General features: G+C 41.8%; 1 protein-coding gene across 6 annotated transcripts in view; it reads left to right on the top strand.

The window, feature by feature from the left end:
• The window catches only part of pak5 (p21 protein (Cdc42/Rac)-activated kinase 5), a 62,515-nt gene that overhangs the window by 16,477 nt on the left and 23,245 nt on the right, over window positions 1-22,793 (top strand). Inside the window, exons 2-4 of one of the 6 annotated variants that reach the window (XM_035617081.2) lie at window positions 2,841-2,869; window positions 12,687-12,910; window positions 14,693-14,737. In XM_035617081.2, coding sequence (XP_035472974.1) covers window positions 2,841-2,869; window positions 12,687-12,910; window positions 14,693-14,737 — 298 coding nt within the window. Of the gene's footprint in view, window positions 1-2,840; window positions 2,870-4,178; window positions 4,327-5,811; window positions 6,360-12,686; window positions 12,911-14,692; window positions 14,738-19,625; window positions 19,965-22,793 lie in introns of those variants that run through there. The other 5 variants (XM_035617087.2, XM_035617084.2, XM_035617082.2 and 2 more) reach the window with 5 other exon arrangements.

Raw genomic sequence — 22,793 nt, 5'->3', positions numbered from 1 at the left:
TCTCGTATCAGAGGACCCCAGGTTCCAGGTTGGGGTATAGAGATGGAGAAGTAAATGATGCAGGCCTCGACTGGAAGCCAGTAAAGATGGATGAGGGTGAGGTTCATGTTCCTACCAGGGCTTGGTTAGGGTGAGAAGCCTGCAAATACTGGAGCCTGTCCAAATTATGCTGGGTAGCCGGGACAGAACCACGTTACAGTAGTCCAGATGGTAGGTAATGAAGGCGTTGATGTCATTTTGATCTACTTTTCTGTAAACACACTGACCACTGTTACCACTGTAAAACCCATGCACTTTCGTATCCACACCAGAAAACATCCTGGGTGGACCGCTTATATGCAAACCCTATCCCAGCATGTTTTTCGGTTGCATGGAGAAAATTCATACATAACAATAACTTCCTACACATAAACACAACCCACGTCTCTCTGCCCAGTCACATGCAGGCTGCCAGGATGTGCAGTGGCTGGCTCCGCAGATCCTTAATGTACGTCTGTTACTTCTCAGCCTTAACCATTTCCCCATAACACCGGGGGGGGGGGGGGGCTCCTTGCCGAGCTATCAATAATAAACGATTAAGTTGAGAGTTTAACAGCCTTGTGTAGATAATGGGGTGGAGGAGGCTTTCAAAGAACAGAGTGCTTTTAGCCTAGTAAACCACCAGCAGGAAGCGCACGCGTTTTAATGGTCAGGGGCCTGTAGGTGCTGCCTCACGTTTCAAGCATCGTTTGTTACCGATGTTTAATGATTTATTTCACAGGTCATTAATTTGATGTAGTAAAATACATTTGTTTCAATGAACATATAATTGACATACAATAACTATTATTACTAAATTTCACCAATAGGAGTGTATGTAAAGTGAGTGCAAAGTCACTATCATTTACATATGGTACATTATGCTGAGTTACATGATACTGATTTGAGTAGATGGATGGATAGATGAAAAGATGGATGGATGGATGGTATCAAGGTTGAAACCAGACTATTACAGAATGAATGAAATCATTATTGTAAATGGCATATATTGTTTCAACATTGACTGTATCACACAATAATTTCACTGTGTCATTAGGACCTGCAAAAACAATTATGTGCTTGTATGTATGCTTAATATCTAAACCACTCTGTTCGCTTTTTTCTACCAATCTTAAGCCACTTTTACTACAGACATCTTGACCTCCACCTCATCAAATCCAATTACCTGGTGACTGAAGGGTCTGTGTTCAATTCGTCAGACAGCTGGGGACTCTGGGTTAACTGAATTAAGTACTTAATCCCAGCAGTTCCAGTTAAATGACCAACAGATTTGAGATTTTTTTTAAATCATTCCACTGCTGAGTGCTTATGTTACTCTTCGTGCCGTTGAAGATGCTCCCCGGACATGCACCCTGCGGGATTATATGGATTGATGTATGGATTATATCTGACTGTAGTTTATAGTTGTAAACACCTCTTTAATAGCACAATGTGGAACAATGAGCAAAAGAAACGAAATTTCAAAAAGCTAGATAGACTTTGGCATTGTGAGCAGCAGCATATTGATAGAGTTAAAAGAAGTGAAGCTCTTATTATCTTATTGAAAAGCGGATAGAGTAGTATTGTTTAGGGCTGAACCATTAATCGCATTTGCGATAATATCGTGGTATGATAAAATGCAATGTTGTGCAGAACATGCCTTGCAACCGTTGCTACTTCACGGGGCAACACCACCAACCTGTATCAGCGCTTGACACAGCGCCACAGACACCGCCACCGCCTCGGTACGGCCAACAAGTCAGTGACAGTAGTGACGAACATAGAACCACGCGAGAGTTGTTTGAGACTGTTACTCCATATGAAAATATCTCACGTGGCACCGTGAGGTGACGAACACCACGACTATTCCCTCGTTAAAGAGACAGACTGCTAACAGAGAGAGAGCTCTCTCCCCTCCCTTTCTTCAACACATCTCGCTCTTTGTCAGTAAGTGTGCACAAATCGAATCGCAATTGCAATATCTGTTAAAAAAATCGCGATTCGATATTTTCCCCAAATGTTCAGCCCTAGTATTGTTTCACCAGATGCATAAATTCACCTACAGCAATTGAATTGGTTGGACATAAAGATTCATCCGCTAAGAAGACTATGGCTCATTGGGCATCAATAGCTGACCGTCACACAAATCCACACAGACATGCAAAGACACACACACACACACACACACACACACACACACACACACACACACACACACACACACACACACACACACACACACACACAAGCATCAAGATGCTAACATAAACAAATACTCTTGAGTTCTCTACAGCATTGCCAGCCATTATCTTTATGTCTGACTGTGTCTCATTGAAATGGCAAGAAGCATTTGTCTCTTCTGGCTGGATGTGGATGATGTCTGCATACAGATGTTTGGCCTGGGGCACTGAAACTAACACCATATGGCGGAGTCGTCTATTCACGTGCTTGATAGTGTTGATGGTAGGGCTGAGAGATGGTTATTCTTTATCTGTAATGCTTCTGTTGTGCAGTCAAGGAACATGTCTTGTACTTTTGCTCGTTTGCTGCGGTACACAGCGCAGTGCACATCCTGTATTCGTTCATATATGTGAACATGTAACAACCACATATAGTCAAATTGTTTAATAAATTCTAATTTTTGTTTTTGTTTTATTTTCACGTTGGATTTTTTTTAATATTCAGAATCACATTTAGATTCACCAACAAGAACAAATGTGCTGCATTTTTCAAAGGCATTTTTCAAGAGGTGGGTTGCATCACTGGAGAATTAAATAAACTGTCATTCACTAACAGATGTCTTTGTTTGTGTCATATTTCAGTTTTGTGCTGACCAGAGAAAAGACAATAGGTAAATTCCTTTTTTTCGTATTAAAAACCTCAAGGTCTTTTGTAGGTAATGTGAATGTCTTGCAGGACTGGATCTTCAGGGTCTGTTTCAGTTAGGTTTTTTTTTCCAGATATACACAATTTTTTCTTCAGCTCATGGTTGCTAAAGAAAATATTTAATTTTTGTTACAAAGCACAATAATTAAAATGATCATAGTCTAAAACAGCTCTCATTGATGGGGGTCAACATACTGAGTCAGGTACTGGAGTATTCTGATGTCCTAGAGAAGGGAAGTTATAGTCTGTTCCAATGATTTAGCTTATTTACATGGTCAAAAGTTGGAGGAGCAGCAGAATCTGCGACAGAGATACACTCACATTTACATTATGCGAGAAAACCATTAACCCTTAACCCTTGCAAATAAACATGAAACCACTTAGAAAAAACAAGACTCCTTATAACTGTAGAATTTATCCTATAAAATCGTTACATAGTACAGAAAGTTGTCTGTACATTTACAGTATGTGCACATTGCAAACAGGAGTTTGCTCATAGCTAACATGGCTAACCTTTAATGGTGCATTTTAAGAGAATGTAAATAAATATGGCCAAAATAGAAAACACAAATTATCTCTGATTTTATTCGAGAATGGTCCCACGGGTTCTGAATTTCTCTCAGCTGATCGGTTCTTTCCATTGAAGTGATTCTGCAAATGTTTTTACTGCGCAGTTCGACCTCCAGTGGAGAATTGAATGGAAATTAATCCTTTGAATGACAGTGTCTGACTTTGCTGAGGGGGCTCAAAACCTAATGTGTATATAGTATAGTGCTGCTCCTTGGCTTTAAAGGAGGCAGGGAGGACTGTGATGAAATTCCAGGCACCACTAACTGGAAGCAGACCCACAACCTGCTGGAGGGATAATGTATCCCATCTCCAGCACCTCAGGAGGAGCTGGGGGATGAGGTTAGGGAAAAAGGATGTCTGGCCTAATCTACTAAGGGTCCAACAGAAGACCTAGACCAAGATAAGTAGCTTCCTAATTAGTTTATGACGTGTTTTTTTCACAAGGCAGAAGTAATACAACTGAATTTTCCACTGATATTTATACATAAAACTCATTGAATAGAAAAAAAATGTCATCACCCTTTGCCTTTAAAGCAAAGACACACAGCTGCACACACGGTTACACATGTGTACACACTCTTTCTCAGTCAGTGACACACACTCTTCCCTCCTCAGGACTGTGGAGATCTCATTTAGATAACTCTCCTGATCTGTCAGTGACTCCCACAGTCACCCTTTCCCTGCTATTCTCATCCATTGTGCGACCACGTGGGGAGACAACAACTTGAGCTGAGCCTTTCGCTCAATAGTGAAAGGATCAACGAGAGACGCAAAGGGCCCGTCTGAACAGGACGTCTCCCTTTCACAAATTCTCCGACCGTCTCCTTTTTGCAGTGATTCTGACACCACTAAGTAAGAATAACAGCCTGTGCTTTCCACTTAAATACTCTGCATGCATCATCATTAATCTCACTTGCAAGTATTTGTCTTGTGACGATGAAGACGTAGGGGTGCTTTTAAAGTGTGGGGTACTTAGCATAGCCAAATCAGCCTAAGCTGCCATAATTCTAGCTTTTTCTTCCTCTATTTAGTCTGCACCTCTCCGTCTCTAGAGCACTTACATTACTCCTCTCCATGTGTTTGTGTTTTGCAGAGAGAGAGAGAGCGTGGTATGTGTATTTATATCCAGTAGTACTGGTAGAGGGGTGTGTCTGCTGCACACGACTTTTATCCATTAAACACTTTCTCTCTTCCCATAATGTTAAAGCAGGGGGCTGATATCAAAATCAAAACTACTAAGCAGGCACCCCATAGATGACCAGATTTAAATTTGAATTAATTTTTAAATAATTTTGTTCTTATAGCAACGTGTGGCTCATTAGATTCCCTATATATAACCATAATATTATCAATGATCTCATGTCATGTGTGCCTTGTATGACAACCTTGTCTACAACTATGAATTGTGAATTAATTTGGATGAGTTGGGACAATGCAACAAGGAAATGTTTATACTGAACATATCAGCATTCTTAGTGTTTATTAACATATGGGACACAGGAACCTCAGCCAACTACTACAGCTACACCCAGCCATCCGCCCCAGTCTCCTCCCTGTGCCTTCTGTGTAGAGACATGTTACACTATTCCCTGAATCATAAAATGTCTTCACTAAACTTTGCAATATGCTTTGCAAAGTTTAGATGCTGTTAGTAGGTCATTCAGGAAAATTTAGACACTGCTGAACATGTTTTGATCTTTGCTAAATCTCTACGTTTGAAACAAAACATAGATTAATTAAAGAGAATAAAAGACGGTCTCTTGCTTCAAAGTGTTTCATTTTAAAACACCACAACCAAAACCTGTCACAAAAAACTAATAAAATTCTATAGACATTTCAACAACTTGAGTCTGCCCTCAGCGCAGGGACCCGTCCGTGGCTGTCACTGCTTGATGTCCCCTTAGCATCGGCAAATGGCCAGACTCTTTCACAGCCGCTGACCAGACCAGCTTTCTCTTTCTTCCATCTTATCTCCTCCATCACACGATCTGTCTTCCTCTGTGCGATTTGCCTTGTGAGAGAAGCAGTGGTGCGGCGATCTTGACACCAAAGTTGATATCCATACATCTGCGGGCATCTGTGGGAGGTGTGTGTGTGTGTGTGTGTGTGTGTGTGTGTGTGTGTGTGTGTGTGTGTGTGTGTGTGTGTGTGTGTGTGTGTGTGTGTGTGTGTGTGTGTGTGTGTGTGTGTGTGTGTGTGTGTGTGTGTGTGTGTGTGTGTGTGTGTGTGAGAGAGAGAGAGAGTGTAAGGCAGGACACAAACACCATCCTGCGGATAGTGGGAATACAGAAGACACTTGCGCTCTCTGTTGGTTTTTGTGGTTCTGTTGACAGACCGACAAGTGGGAGGAGGACAGTGAAGGTCACAGGGTGGTCAGTTTGGGACGTGGCCAGTCAGATCCTGTTAGACAAACAATGAAAGTGAAATGGGATGGGTCTGGGCTTAAGCTGTCTGGCCGTGCCTTGGCCCGCGCTGCTGGCGTGGGCACTTTTTCGTGCCCTGCTCATCTCACATTGGGAGTTATCAGAGCATGCAGGCAGGGAGAGTCAAAGCAGCAGCAGACTGGGAGTAGTAGCAATAGTAGCAGCTCACGGGGAGATGCAGAGGGTCCTGCATCTGACCTGATTTGTCAATTCGGTGAATTCACTGGAGTGTCGCCCCTCTCGGGAATCATTGGCGTTTTAATTCAGCAATCAGGGTTCACAGGAACGGGATTCGCTGTTTCAGGTTTTGTTGAAAGAAACCTGATGTGCATAATGGATTTATCTGGAGTGCAATTTGAGGTCAAAGCTCAATTTAAGAGGCTCTAATTGTCCTGGACTGTCTCGTCATGGCTTATCCAGAACACTTTGATTGGCTGAAAGAAACCATCAGTTTGTTTCCAGGTAAGAGTAGAGATTTAATAAGTTTACATATGGTTTGAAATAAAAATTTTAAGAAGACTTAGAGCGAGATATATTTCAACATGCTGCAGGGTCATCCCATCTTTAAACACGACTTGAGCGAGGGGGGTGTTACAAACTTCTCAGCTTGTTGTAAATAGTTTGCAAGCGATAAAAAAACTTCTCCAGCTGAAGTTGTTTACTGCTTGACAAATACAATCGTCAGGGGAATGGAAGGTGCAGTGAATGTCTGTGGTAACAGTTTTTCAGCCAATAAAATCATCTTGAGAGGGAGCGAGGTCTGGAGAGAACAAGTGATTGCAAATGGGACGGAGCTGAACAGCAGCCTGCAGAGCAGGGCAGGACAGACACATTTGGTCTCAATTTGCGCAGCTTTAATCATTCAAATCATGTAAAGCCGCACTGGATGAAGGATTGTACCTTTTAGCGAAAATGGCCCATCAGGTTTTGTTCTTTGGCTCTGAAACATTTGACCTTTTTAATTGTATTAGGAATTCCTCCTCTTCCCTCTAGCAGCAAGTGAACGAGGGAGCGTTGCCCCTCCTTCCACTTGTTTATCAGCAGGAATTTGTGTCCTTTTCATGTTGCATGTTTTAAATTATGTATGAAAACTATTTGCATACTTGTGCATGAGTGAATGCTTTGCATCTCAATACCAAATGATGCCTCTAAATTACAATCTAAAGGATACAGAATTAATGTGGTGTTTTGAAAACACGAATACACCATGCTGAGTGCTAACGTGCGCTCAGGAGACAAAAATAGACAAAGTATAAGTACAAAACAAAGTCAACACACTCACACACACACACACACACACACACACACACACACACACACACACAAACAAACACACAATGCAATGGGGCAGGTTTCAGTGAAAGTGTGTGTCTGTGTTAAGGTGTTGTTGTACAAAAAGGGAAATGCCTGTGGAGGCTCAGATGGTGACAGATGGTTTAGAGACAAATCAGCCTGGGAGTCAGGATCTCTGCCCTGGGACTGGCCGCCCCTTTAAGTAGGTTTATGTGTACGTGTTGATATGCATGAGTGTGTATCTAGAATATGTGTGTTCTTATGAACCGCTGTGTGTATGTATACATGCCCAGGTTTGTCTTCAATATATACTCATGTATTTTCACACACACACACGCACACACACATACACACGCACACACACACGCACACACACACAGTCACAGCTTAACCAAGTATAACACACTGCAGAATAATGGAGTTTTAGAATCTCTGCCCTATTTTAACAGGTGCAATTTCTCATCAGAGTGACATTGCTACTCTTTGGCAGAATAACCTTGCACATTAGTCTGAAACTTCACAAATTGCTTTACAATCTGTCCATAAATTACAGCTCAAGAGGTGCTTGTATGTGGCAGCCGGGAGAAGTTGTGCAGTAATATATGTACCGCAGTTCCTCTGGCCTCTGCATGCAGGCAGGAGAGAGGGCGACTGCTATAGGCTCTGCAGGAGTAAGGTCGGACTCTGTGAGTGCATAAACATGCACCTCCATCTGTTGTCCAGCAGTTGAGCTTGGCCTAGACTACTTAAGCCCTACTAGCCGTGAATAATCTCATTCCCAAGACGTACCATCTAGGTCAGGGGCTTCCAACCTTCTCTGCGGCTGCTCACGGACCACAGAGATGGGGAAAGAGGGTGTTCCTGAGACATTTTGTCCATTATGAAATTAAAGTTCAATAAAAGGAAAATATGTCAAGTTCAACCCAGTTGACTGTTCATTCTACCCTGCGTGTTACTGTTAACTGGCGAGGTTTAGATTCTTCTTGGATTTGTCAGCTTGGGGGGGCAGCTTTGGCTCAGGAGGTGGAGTGGGTCATCCACTTATCAGAAGGCTTGTGTTTTGAGTCCCATCTTCCCATCCCGTCCTTTTCTAAATCATTTTCAGGTTCAGTATACTTGGTTGTATTTGTGTGTTTTTTTAATAATACTTATTCATGATAAAGTTTATGGTTAAACTGTAAAATATCAAGCTTCAATTACATTTCTGTGTGTTAAGGGTCTGATAACGACATTTGAGGGATCATTACTGATAATGTTTTGTAAAATAGGCTTTATATCAGCCACTACATCAGTATAGGAAATTTGTATTGCTCCCTAATATTGATATCGGCATCGGCCCCCAAAAATCCATATCGGTCAGGCTCTATTGTTAAGACAAGTGAAGTGCCATAAAAATGCTATACAGGCTGCTGTATTGTTATGTAATTAGCCAGACATGCTAATATTTGCATCTTACATTACAGCAGACAAACACATTAATCAGTTGACTCTTGCATTTTGGTTTTGCCTGGTTGGGCTGCCCCGACAGTGCCACCACCACTCATACTTCCAGAAGGACAATTCTCTGATCCAATCACTTCAAATCTGGTTGATAGTTGGATCCAGCATTATGGGATGTGTTTTTGTTTTTGTATGTGTTGCTCTAAGGTAACAAGGGCTTCGGCTACTGAATGTGTCAGCTGATGATTCAGTGCAAGGCTGCAATCAAGGCTTATTTAGTCGCTGTGTGTTTCACTGTGGTGACGGCAGAAGGCCACGTTATAGTTGATGTTTACAAAATATTTGAGCATTGCCTTCTGCCAGGCTTGTCTCTCCCAAGATATGTTTTTCAGCCTTATCCTTGACATCGATTTTATCGACTTTACTTTGGGAATTACATTTCCAAACCAAATAATGTCTACATGATAATATTTTATACTGCTAAAGCCATTTTATCTACATGCTCTAAAAATAGTGTCAAAGTCAGTAACCTTTGGTCAATTTGTGTAGATTTAGTGGACATCTGCCAAAAGTGGAAAGGGTTGCTGACATGTCCGCAATTACATAAGAGATTTTTAGCCCAGCAAAAAATGGAAAAGGAGACGGCTGTTCTTTTTGCTGTTATCCATGGGGATACCAATGGAGAAGTTAAGTCATGTGTTTTTTTGTGAATCGGAAAATGTAATGGACCAAGAGAAAGACAAAGAGCGGTCATGTTGGTTTTTCAACTTACCTCTCTGCTAGATGCTTCCACTTGTTCTCTACGAGCTCTATAAGCTTCAGGACTATAATGTGATCCTGTGGTTAATTTTTTTTTATTGGATGCATCAGCTCACATTGTGATGAATATTAAATGTTGTGCTTTAAATTTCACAAAGAAATACACATTTTTGTTCGCAATTGATGCGATACACATTTGAATCATGCGGTGTGAACTTAGGAGGCAGAGTTGTGTAAACATGCCTGTGGGATGAGGTTTCCTTCTATGACCTCCCACCTTTTTGATCCAGTATCAAGCTTTCTGAAGGCAGCAGTGTCCTGAATAATAATCCGTTGTGCTATGATTGTACTGCACTGAATGCATCACAAAGGCCTTAAGCCTTCTCAGCTTCCATCCTCTCTCCATGACTCTTAAACATTTTTCTCTTTCTCTTTTCTGGTTTCCTCTATCTGTTCCTTTCTCCTTAATCTCTTCATCTAGCTCCCTTTCTGCTCTCATCTGCTCTCCCTTCCCATCCCCCTGCCCCTTTTCCCATCAATCTATCTCTTCATCTTCCTGTTTATGGCCACTAATTTGGTCTATCTGTCTCTCCCTGAGAACTATTTCCATAATTATATATTTTTTGCCCTGTCTGTTTAAATTTACATTTAGAAAAGGCGTATTTTGGGGACTTCTGTCATTACAACTTTACAGAAGATTGTGCCAAGTCAAAAGAGTAATTTTTACAACTAAAACATTTAGCACATTGCTGTTCAGACTTTAACACATTTAAGTAAATAACCTGTATTTCTGTCATCTTTTTCACTAACTGACCTTCTAATTCTTTTAAATCTTGCACTAATTACCTTCATGTTGAAGTGGTGTCTAGTACAATCGCAAAAACAGGCAAACTAACATGCTACCAAATTTAGCATCCTTTCTTATGTGGTGTGCAAGAACAGAAAGTTCGACAGCAACAGCTAATGAGGAGGATGGAAATAGCCAATGTACAATTACACAGTAACATTAGCTGTTTTCAGACATAAACTCTTGAAAATGTCAGCAAATTCGCATCCGGACACTTTCCGTCTGGAGTTTGCTTTTCACATGTTACGAACGCAGTTGGAGACACGACAGCAGGAAAATCTCCGGAACATTCTGTGGCGTCTGGGTGGGAGGCAGGACATGATGATAATTCCATTGTGGAAAGCAATGTTTTTGTTCACATTCATCAACACGTCAACTCGCTCACTGTGAATTGTCCTGCTGTATTCTCACATAGGCTCACTCAGACATTCTTCAGAATTTTTACTAGGGGGCTGGTAGAAAGGTTCCATGCGATGTCTGGAGCAACAGTTGCTGACATTTGCGCTCAGGCATATAGCCCCCACGGAGAAGCTCAGGAAAATGTCCGGACTTCAGTTCATGTCTGAAAGCAGCAATAGTGACTTCCTAAGTTGTGGTTCATAACCTTTTTGAATTGCAACTAACCAGAATAATCAGGCTGTTGCGCAGATCTTATCACTGGTGGAGACAATTTAATGTAAAAAAAAATTTGGCCTAATATACGTATGTAATTTTATTTTGAATATATTATATAATTTTTATCTCCACAACCATCTGGCCACCCCCCAGAAGGTTATCTCGTGCTTCCCGTGAAGGTTGGGACTCTCAGGTTCCCCCACACTCCTCCTCCAGTGACTGTACTTCCCCCTCCACCTGGACTGCCACACACACCCCCTCCAGCCACTGAACATTTGCCCTCCAACCACTGAACATTTTAACATCTGCCCTCCAGCCACTGAACATCTGAACATCTGAACATCTGAACATCTGCACTGATCTGTTTAGCACTGTATTCATCTTATATCTATATATACCTCTCGTTCATAGTGTATTCATTGTTTCCATCACTTATACTGTCAACTGCCCTTTATTTATACTGATCTATTTGCACTACCTACTGCTATCTGCTGCTTAACCTATTGTATTTATTTATATATGCCTGTACATACGCACATACTTTGCACTTTACTGCCTTTTTGCACTTCTGGTTAGATGCTGAACTGCATTTCGTTGTCTAAGTACCTGTACTCTGTGCAATTACAATATAGTTGAATCTAATCTAATCTAATCTAAAGCACAAGGACAGCCAGTGCTTTATGAATTTGGGCAACCATACAGTATTTTTTTTTTTATGAATTTCTTTTAAATCCTCTGGTTTTGCTGTGAACCTCCATGTTGGTTATGAGTATAATGCATATACAATATATGTAAATAATGGCATTAGTGGTATGGACTGGCACAGAAAACATGATTTGTGCAAAAGCCACAACAGAGGAAGAGAGGGAAACTAAGAAGGGGGGGTGACTTTGTTTTCCTCTGAGGACAATGCCTCCTAGAAAGGAGCGACACAATAGACTCCATTCACAGCCACACCAACAACAGCATGACATTTTGTTCCTATGACTGGACATCATGCATCCACCCCAAACCACCGATAGCACAATAGGATCTCCAAAAAGTTCCTCTTGGTAGGGGAGTAAAAGCACCGGCCGGAGCAGTGCAGCTGCCATGCATCTTGCGCCTCTGACAGGAGCTGCATACTGTAAACCCTATCAAAGCTTACATAAAAAACAAACAGTCTTCTTTTTAGCTTTGCTTCACTGCATCAGCTAGTTTTTTTAATTGTGTTTATGTTATATAACCAAAGTGGTCACTTGGTTTTTATGCATGTTTGTACCTTTTTGTTGCTTGTTTGTTCTGTGTTTATATCCTGCAGCATGTTAGGCTGATCTTAGCATGCTACAGAGCAGCAGAGTACATAACAATAACATTCTGTATAAAACAGGCACTTACTGCCAATCAGTCTGATTAACCTGGGATGCTTCAAACGTGCAGCTTGCAGACATGATGAGCAAAGCCTAATGATTGGTTGCTGTGCTGATTCTTTGATAACCAGAATGATGAATATATCAGTTGTTGACTTTCATTTTTAAATTTACTGTTGTTTAAAAGTATTAATACCTTTCTAGATATTCCTCACCATATAGTGCACCCCAGTGTGATATCTGTGTGCAAACTAGATTAATAACACTCGTCTGCGTCCACTCAACCAGACGTGGCATCACACCTCTCATCTACAATTAAATATAAATGAATGCATTCAATGACATAATGCTGAACAGGTAGTGGAGCACAGATTGAGGAAGACAAATAATCAAATGGAAGGCAAAAACTTGCGTTATTATTGAGTTTCATCTCTGTATTCAATTCACTGGGGTGTTAATCTTCAGCTGTCTTCTGTCCTTTGCCAGGTTTGCCAGGGATTTCCAGCATGTTTGGGAAGAAGAAGAAACGGCTGGAGATCTCAGCTCCGTCTAACTTTGAGCACCGGGTCCACACGGGCTTCGACCCGCGGGAGCAGAAGTTCACCGGGCTGCCGCAGCAATGGCAGAGCCTCCTGGCGGACACTGCCAACCGGCCCAAACCCATGGTGGACCCCTCCTACATTACCCCCATCCAGCTGGCACCAATGAAGGTAGAGTGTGAATGGACAGAGGGCATCAGGCCCGAGCACTGGGGACAAATCAGTAACAAGGACTCTTCATCCTTCTGTTCCTCACCCTAATCCTTCCTCTCTCTGTCTTTATGTATGTAATTATATTTGAACAATCCTTGTTTCTTCCATCCACTGTCCCAAACCTGTTTCCTTTAATTTTCTATCTTCATCCTGGATAGCTGTTTTTCACTTCACTGACGCTGCCTCTCACCTCTCCATCCTATACTTGTTACACTATGTTGTCTCTCCTCGGAGGCAAAATTAGATAATTTTCCAGTGCCAGCTGGCCACTTCACAATATTCAAATTCTTATTCCACACATAAAAATCTAGTCAAAAACATAAATTATAAAGGGTATTGCTTCAAACCTGCATTTAGCAATATTTTTTATATTAAAGTAACATTGAATGACTCCCTTGTACAACATTTTAAAGAAGAAATAGTCTAACTATTACAGCTGATGAATTCATATCTAATAAAATCAGCCCTTACTCAATTCAATACACTCAAGGGTTCATGAGTCTTCTCTGCTTGTGCTACAGTTACATTACAGTTCAGCACTTCATATTTCAGTGCTTTTGTAATAAAAGTAAACAACAAAAACATCCTCGATATCTCACCAGGAGATCTTCGGCACTAACTGATGAGCTGAATGTGGCCGAGAACTCAAGAGAAGTCAAAAAGTAGAAGTTTGAGTATCTGAAGACCAAGATATTTATGTTACTTACAATTTAATGTAACATGCCCATCTGCCTTTGTTGCATGTTATAACGTATTCTATTCATCATCAAAGAAAGACAAAAATGACCCAAGATCAAACTATAGGTCTGTGAATATGACATAGATACTTACTCCAGACTTATGACACACTACTGACAACATTTGCTACAATGTTAACCTCAAAGACCTTCTGCCCCTGCTGGTCAAACATTGCTTTATGCAGCTTTAATGACATTATCTCATTGAATTTTTTCATGACATGATGCCAAAGACACGTGTGTCCCCTTTCATTTTATTCACCCTCTGACTGTGATTGTGTGTCTCCTCTTATCTCCGAACCTTCTGAGTGTCTCCTCTGATGTGTTGTTGTTCATTGGTTCTTCTTATGTGGAACATATCACACCGACATATTTGATCAACTGAAAAATGAATATAGCATAATTCTAGTCATTAACACACTGGAAGATGAATATTTCTGTGCACCTTTCTCTGGGTTGTAGCAGAACACATGATTGTTTTTTATTGCGAGGGCCTTTCATGGATACTGGAGGTTGTATTAGGCCTCGTGGGTCTTTACAGGATCAGTGCTTAAACTGTGACTTTTTATTTTTCTCTTCCATTGTACTGTCTGTGGTCCCATCTTACTGCTTGTGTGACCCATATTCAAACCTTTCAGTGGGCAAGTGCCCTTCAGCTTTGAATGCAGGACCCTTTGTCTGGTGTGTGTTACAACACCTGCTTACACCATTTCTATTGACCTTGATTATATATGTTAAGAGCACTCGTCACCACAACCTCCTCACTTTAAATCTTTTTTTTCATCACCGATGATGATGTTAAATGCACTATTGTGAGCATTAATCAGATGAGCTAACTTACTGTATATGATCGTCTTTGAGGAACCACTTGCAGGTCTTGCTGACAGGAAAAATATGTGCTCAGACATCCACAAAAGTCCTGTAACAGAGAACAGCAATATGCCACAGGAGATATCTCTGAAGAGGGGGAAACAAGAAAATAATTCTCTTGCTCTCTTCACAGATATCTCCCAAGAAAGCCCGGTCATCCGAAACGCCGTTGCCCAAAGTATGACCTCCTCCTCCCTTCTGTTTTTAACCCCCTCCACTCCCCTTTTTCCTTTTTGTTGGTCGCTCTCTCTCTCACACACTCACAACTTCGCCGTTTTGTTTCCACATCTCTCCTCCGAGGCCTGCTGTCATGCATTCAGGTGGAGGTGGTGTGTCAGTAGCAACAGGGAGAAGCACTTGAGAATGACTCTGCACATGACATAACTACATTGCTCTGCCAAGTCTTTTCTCAGACTCCATCTCTTCCACTCTCCTTTTGTTCCATTCGCATGAGCCTTCCCAGAAAATACCAGATTGAACTGTAGCAGCATGTTCCCTTGTTTCTCCCCTTTTCTATGGAAGCACCATTGATAATGATGATGATAATCATGATGATGACAATCATCATGATGATAATCATGATGGTGATGATGATGATGATGATGATGATGATGATGATGATGGGTGCTGGGATATGAAGTGCATGTTGTCATGACGACTGATACCGCTCTGTTGTAGGCCACCAGAAAATAGGTCATAAAGGGTTTGCACGTGCTAGAAGAACCCTTTCTACACGTCCTCCTCTCCTCTCCCCTCCTCTCCTCTCCTCTCCTCTCCTCTATCAAAGGCTATAGAATGAGATAAAGGGTTGAGATATATTAAGTTTTGGCAAATGTTTCACTGAGTATCTGTAGAATATATACCCCTGGAATCTGTTTGCAGCAGAAAGTATGTTCACTGATGACAAAGCTACTGAGAAACCACAAAAGAAGTGACTCAAGTCAGGATTTCAGAGGATGCATGGACTGTACTTGTTATTGCAAAACAAACTTTGAGAGTAATTGTGATTTTTTTTTTTTGCTTCTCAAAGTCTGCCCTCCGTTTTCTCCAGCTGTTATGGAAATATCTGAGCACACAAGAGAGTTTTGAGATACTTGACAACACTTCAATTAAACGGATCAAACTGGACATGCCCATACCCGTCGTATCTCTTAATAGCTAAACATTAATAAAAAGTAATATTAGACGTCGGCAAATAAATTATTTCTCTTCCTCCTCAGAATTCAAAGTCATTAAATGTCAAATTTTAGTTAGTTCGTTTTTAGCACTAGAAGATATTTCAAGTGGAAAATGATGTTATCCTTGTCACACAGAAGTGATGACACTCACACAACTTAAGTTGTTTTCCCAAGTTTGCCTTTCACATATGATGAAGGCAGCAGGAGATGTCCAAGTCAGATGTGTTAACACCAACAGGAAAATCTCTGGAACATTCTGTCGTGTCTGGGTAGAGCATGCAGGACGCAGGACATTATAATGAAATAATATATATCATATATTTTCCTGCTGTAATTTCACATGGGCTCACTCTGACTTTACATAAATTTGACATGGGGGCTGGCAGGAAAAGTTCTATAAAATGTCTAGAGCAAAATTTGTGGACATTTATCTTCTCCCGTTAAGCCCCCCTGGAAAATTTCTGGAAAATGTCCAGACTTCAGGGCGTGACTGAAACCGAAGAACCAACAATTTTGATCAAAATGTTTTTAATTTTATAACAGTAGTTACTACTTGGATTGGGTGAGTGGCTTTTACAGACGCGATCTTCAGACTGGAGTAAAATCACTGATCAGCACATGCCATATCAAAATCTCCCATCTGATGGGGGCTCAACACATTTTTTTCTGTAGTCTGTTTTTAGGGAGAGTAGTTTGATATTATTTAGAAGTCCGGGTCACTTCACTCCCATCAAATCCAAACAGTCCCGCACTGCTATCACCGTCAATGTGTGCACGCGAAGAATACAAACTAGCAAATGTGTGTGTATAAGTCGTGCGTGAGCATCCTATGTTTGAAGAGGCACATGAAGGATGACCTGTGGTTTGCTCAAATAGTGGTGACACAATTGCCTTGCTTTGAGTCAAAATCGGTTCTCCAATTACAAATTTGTCTTTGCACTCTAAATAGAATATTGACTTTTTAGATTAGCACCTGTTTTTTGGGGGATTTACTTCCTTCTTTGACTTTTTAATATTTTGTCAATCTACTGTGGTGAGTGTGTGTGTGTGTGTGTCCCTGACTCTCAAGGTGGGCTGGGTTATTTATAGCGTCTCACCCCTGGCCTGATATCCTTCTCCCCCAGTTGCCCTGACAAATGATGGACACGTGGTTTCCTCTGCTTGGCAGACTCCCCCCCGGCTCTGTCGGCCAAGTGTGTGCGTGTTATATGTGTGCTTGTGCGTGTATGTGTGTTTATATACACACACCAGGTGGGCATGGAGTAAGTGGTCTCCAGTGTGGCAGATTCCAGTGCTGTCCTCGCCAAACTGTGCAGAGGGACAGAGAACTGTAAAAGGCCAACAAAGGTGCGTGCGTGCGTGCGTGCGTGCGTGCGTGCGTGAGTGAGTCTGCGTGCGTCTGTGTGTGTAGAAATACTACCTCTGCCCCCTGGCTTGTGCGTTCATCGTTTATTCACAAGACTTGTAGTCTTGTTGTCAGACTGCTCTTTGCAGCTGAGCATTAGTTTTGCTTAAAGCTTCGACTCTCATCTCTATTCTCCTGTCGCTCCCCCCTCCTCCACCAGCCCTCAGCACACATGCTAATCCAAAACTTTAGGCTAACAACATGGCCTAACAATATTCCCATGTTTTAAACATTGTGCTCTTAAAGCTTCTCCGTTCTGACTATTTGAAATGTGTAATGTGCGTGTTGGTCCATGAGTAATTGCACCAGAGCTACTTCAAAACATATTTTCACGTTGCATTTCTCGGTTTGATGTTGATCTGCATGATTCAAATGTTTGTGTGTGTTTGTGTGTGTATGTGTGTGTAGATGGTTGTGGATGCATGACGCAAGGTTACATACGTGTTAATGTGTCGCATACATTAGCACTATCAGGGGCATTGCCGTGGCTATCAACTGCAGACTCATGTTGCACCTTGACTTGGACACCCTCAAATTGCTGAGCTGAGGAGGTACCTTATCATGATGGTGTGTGTGTGTGTGTGTGTGTGTGTGTGTGTGTCTTAGCATGTATTTTTCCAAGTTAAGGCTAGGACCTGCTAATGCTATCTTCTTGTCCCTATTTGCTCTTTTTTTTTCTTTTTCTTCTGGATGTGAAAAGCTTCTTCTTGCACTGTGTGTTTCTTGAATTTCCTGCCTCTGTTCAAGATATTGCTTTCTCAGTTTACAGCGTACCGCTTTCCTCTGCTTGTGTCATTTGCATTACTTTGCATTTGGGATTGGAAGTTTGCGGAGATGTTGGAATGTGTGTATCAAAACAGACACGATTTATTCCCTACATAACTAATACTGCGATCAATTCTTAGTGTTTATAAAGTGGGTCACAGCCTTAATAACCGGACGAAATAACTGCGACAAAATAATGTGATCAAGAAAGCAGCGGGAAGATTGGCCTGCTGTGAACTGACAACAACTCTACTGATGGGATTCTAATAAACAGCAGAAGTAAAGTCAGGATTGTCGTGGACACTGGTGGATTTTTCCACCTAAGACATCAATATACTGAGTAAAGATGCAAAGTACATCGGTGTGCAGAAAGAGTTAACAAAAACATAATGCGAAATTCATTTGAAAGCAATTTAAATACTTTGTCTTGATCCCAGGGCTGTCAAACAGCCTCAAGGCATAGACATCAGCATCAGTAAGCCAGTTACGAAAAAAAAAAGATCTTGCAAGGATTTCACAGAAGATCAACATATGCCTCTTCGTGCTACATCAGCTGTAGAAAAGAGATGATGGTAAGGGAACCTGGAGGGATCACAGGAATAATATGTGCCAAGGTGGATCTCCTTTTCAAATAACATGCTCCCCTCCTGAACGAAGCTCAAATCCACCCTTGTCTCTTCATCATATCTGAATTCCTACTTTTATTCTCGATGACAACATATACAACTGAGCACTAGCTGCTTCTTTTCTAAAAATAAAACCTTAATCCTTTTTTGATTTACGTGTACTCTTGACACTCACAGCTACAGTATTACTAATGATATCACTTTCAGCCTCACGACATGTTGAGTGGGAAGCTAACGTGTGAATAGTTCACAGGCTTGAGTACATCCACAGGTTTTTCCACAGATTAAGTTGCGAGATAAAGGGATATGGAATCAGTGAGGGAGTTTTATAGTTGCTGCAAGCGCAGTTATTAATACAGGTACATGAAAGCTTACAGCCTGCATTTAGATTCAAGAAACACACATTCAAAGTAACATGACCAGAGGGGAACCGTTTGCGAGAGCATGACATGTATGGTGTGAACATCACTGGTTTGCATAAGGGCTTACAGTTATGCATGTACTTTGATCCTATGCCGAAGGAGGCCCAGATATAATTTCCTTTTCTGTATTTGAGTCTTAGAGGTGAAATCAAACCTTGGATAGACTCATTTGCAGATGTAGCAGTCCTTGATGAGCACTGTATTCCAGGAGTTCTAATGTAACGAACGTGCTTTTTAGATGTCCCTTTGTGCTTCCTGCCTGTCTTCTTCTTCCTCTTCTCCTGTTTCTACCATTTCTCAAAAGGACTGCTGACAACCTCCAGAGTCCATGCCTACCTAAAGTGTAGGTGGAGAGAGCTCTGGTGATATTTTAGGTATCTCTGCTGTCATAAAGCCATTATAGCTTTACTGGAAATATCTCATACCTTACATCACACTCGAAAAATAAATGATTCCAAATGCACCCAGATTTATAAGGTACATTGCAAGTAGATGTTATTTACCAGTGTGAGGTTTTTTTTCGGTTTACTTCTTTACTGTAATCCATCTGTAAAATTTCAGAAACTTAAATGTTTATCTTGTCACAATGTGGCTTTTAGTGGGCCAAAGGAAATGACTGGTGCAGTGAGCATGACAGAAAGGGTGATAACTGGTACAGAGCTACTGTAAACGTCAGTGGGTCAGTAATAGCACAGCCACCACAGCCCCCACCAACTTAACGGCCGGTGACAGAGGAGGAAACTCGATCATTGGGTTGGTCGCTGTGGGTGCAGAACCCCGATTCAGCCTCGATGCAGTTGAGGCCGGGCATAGGTCACTCGCTATGGCTGGGGGGCGAGGAGCGGCAGAGATCGGGGACAGAGCGAGCAGGACGACCGAGGGGCGGAGAGAGCCGGGGGCACAGCTCTGGCAGGGGAGGCCGCAGCTGAGGCAGGCGGCGGGAGTGGTGCAGACTGAGGAGGCGGTGGCGTTTAAACCCCCGGCACAGGCGATTCATAAACTGTTCCAGGTGGGGTGTGTTTGACTATTTATTTTTCATGCGAGCCAAGACTGCATGCTGGTATGCTGGCTACGCGGGTTTGACTCTACAACAGGTCTCAGCTCTCGCTGCCAGTCGGTCCCCAACACTTAGTGAAAACATACATAACTGACCAAACACCAATGGTGCAAGATTGTAACAGCTCTGTGTTCAGCATTTACTCTGCTGCTTTGTGCTGACTCATGCTACAGAGATCAGGTGTTTACAGTGTCAAATAGTTCGACTGTTTCTATTTTTGCTGCATGTTTAACACTAAACTGTGACATTCCATGAATTATGGGTGTGCAGTCAGAGAGCAGGTTGTTCCCTCATGTTTCTTGGGAGAGGCAAGGTTTGTGCTCTAAGCGCTACATGGCAGAGTTATTTTTGTAGCTTTGCTGGGTTCGCTGCATGTATACATATGGAAACTGGAGCGTAGTGAGATAGTGTCTTCGGATCTGACAGGGTCACCCAGTCCTTGCTTCAGGGGCAGACATGCTAACTTGTGTCTCTATTGAATAGGGAATGGTGCTTTTGCGCTGCTGACAGACACGCATTGAGTTGCTAATTTGAGGAGGCATATCATTGCAGTGTGTATTAATGATATTGGGTGAGATCAAGGGCAGTGAACTGCCCAGACCTGGAGTGATTGAGGTCAAGACAAGTGGTCAAATGTGAAGCAGGTCCAGAATCTGAAACTATCTCATCCTTAGAAGTTGTCGCACCCCAAAGGCGAAAGATTTTTTTGTGCCTTTTTTGGGATGAAAGATTTGTAAGAACATAGAATAAGTGCCTCCTCCATCAGGACACACACACACACACACACACACACACACACACACACACACACACACACACACACACAAACACACACTGACAGTTAAAGGTATTTCTTTGCTTAGAATCTGCCAAACTGCATTTGCACTCTAGTTTGTCATGCACAATGGCCGTGGCATTCATTCAACTCCTTAATGGACAGAAAAGAAAGTTGGACACTGTGATCAATATTCGTTTTAATTTCAAGTTTTATTCCAATTCAACTCAGTATGTGTTACATTCCATCTTACATTGATCTGCTGTGAAATTGGTCAAAGCAGAAATGGACCTGAAGAACTCCTGATTGAAGTGTGTCTGACCAGACGTGTATGCGCGCACACGCACATGCGCACACACACACACACGCTGGCACACACACACACACACACACACACACACACACACACACACACACACACACACACACACACACACACACACACACACACACACACACACACACATGCATATAGAGAGAGCATCTGTCTTTCTTGGCACTGAGCTGAAGTGGATGGCATTGATTTAGCCCTCTCTCATTCCTTCCTCCTCTGCTCCCCCTCCTCTGCTTTCTCACTTTGTCTCCTCTCGCGGCTGCCATTCACAGTCGCACTCTGCAAGTCACCTCTCACGGAGGCTTCAGAGCCACAGTTGGCGTGGGGGAATTTTGGCTTTCAGTAATGTGCAGCGTGCAATGCCAGGGCAGCTCAAAATGTCCTGGCTAACAACCATCCTTCAGTGTCTGAATGTGGCTTTTATGTTTTTTTCTGGGAGGACATTTAAGCTGTGAATTTTAAATAGGAAATTTATCGTCGCAGGAAAAAATATTGTGAGGTAATGGGGTGTCCATTTGAAGGCTGCAAGTTTCTGATGGAATGGCAGTAGTCTCCAATTTATTTCATGAGAAACTATGACTCTTCAAAATCTTCTTCAACACATTACAAAACTTTGTGCCCTTTGTAGTATTCCGCTTTTGAATTATTGCATCCTTGAAGTGAGCCAAATTTTCATAAAGCTGTATAATAAGCGGGAACAAGCTAGTGTTCCCAAATATGACATGACATAAATATGTGCATTCTTTGTTTCTCAGTATGCTACTTCACACTTCCTGAGGTAATGTGAATGACTGGCCTTGTAGTCTCCTCGTGTGGCCAGAGAGACAAACTACAACTCACTGTTCAAATCATACACTTCCCCTTTTCACCGTGGAAGAATATTTAATGGAAATCCTCTTTTGATCTGTCCATCATTTCAGAGGCAGGTTAGAGTGAGCATCATTTTTATTATTTCAAGAGTGTCCTCGGCACCATGATTTAATCTGTTTTAACGGGCTGCACAACACCGTAAAACTCTTGACAACATTTTTCATACACTCATAAATGCTCATGGATAAAAACATAATTAAATCAAACACATAACATTGAGGTTAATCCTCTCATATTTTTAAAATGCAATACAGGCCAAAACTTCATTATAAGTTTGGTTTAAACTCTTCATGACTTTGATTTGGTGTTTTAATTTCAAAATAACTGTTGAACATGAATATAAGGACTTTTAGTGTTTTCATTGCTTTTTGTCACTTTCAGTATCAAGCTCGAGAGTTTATCGAGAGTCTGCAGCTGTGCTTTGAGCTCTGTGAGGCTGAACTTTACATACTCTACCATTACTTTGAGCTAAATTACATAATAATGAGTGAAGCAGAGACAACAGGAGGGAAATGGAGTATAAAGTGAGTTTTGGATGAGGACGGTAGGGGCGGAGATGTGTTGTAGGGGCCTATAACGGGCTGACAGGGCTCAGATTAATGAGCACTGTTGTGTAATTAATCTATAGTGGGCAGCTGTCTGTTTATCTGTCTCCGAGTTGACAAGAAGATAACTGAGGGACATCTAATTGATCCCCTCCTCTTCTTCGTGCTCTCTGTCTCCTCTCCTCTCTCCCCCTTTAGATCAGAAAGTTTGCCAGACAGTAACAGACTCGCTTGGAAACTCCTCGGAATCACTTATC

This window comes from Scophthalmus maximus, chromosome 18 (assembly GCF_022379125.1).
Source record: "Scophthalmus maximus strain ysfricsl-2021 chromosome 18, ASM2237912v1, whole genome shotgun sequence".
In the NCBI taxonomy this organism is placed as follows: Eukaryota; Metazoa; Chordata; class Actinopteri; order Pleuronectiformes; family Scophthalmidae; genus Scophthalmus; species Scophthalmus maximus.
Note: the sequence above shows the minus strand (reverse complement) of the source record. Positions and strands in the feature narration are given on the sequence as shown.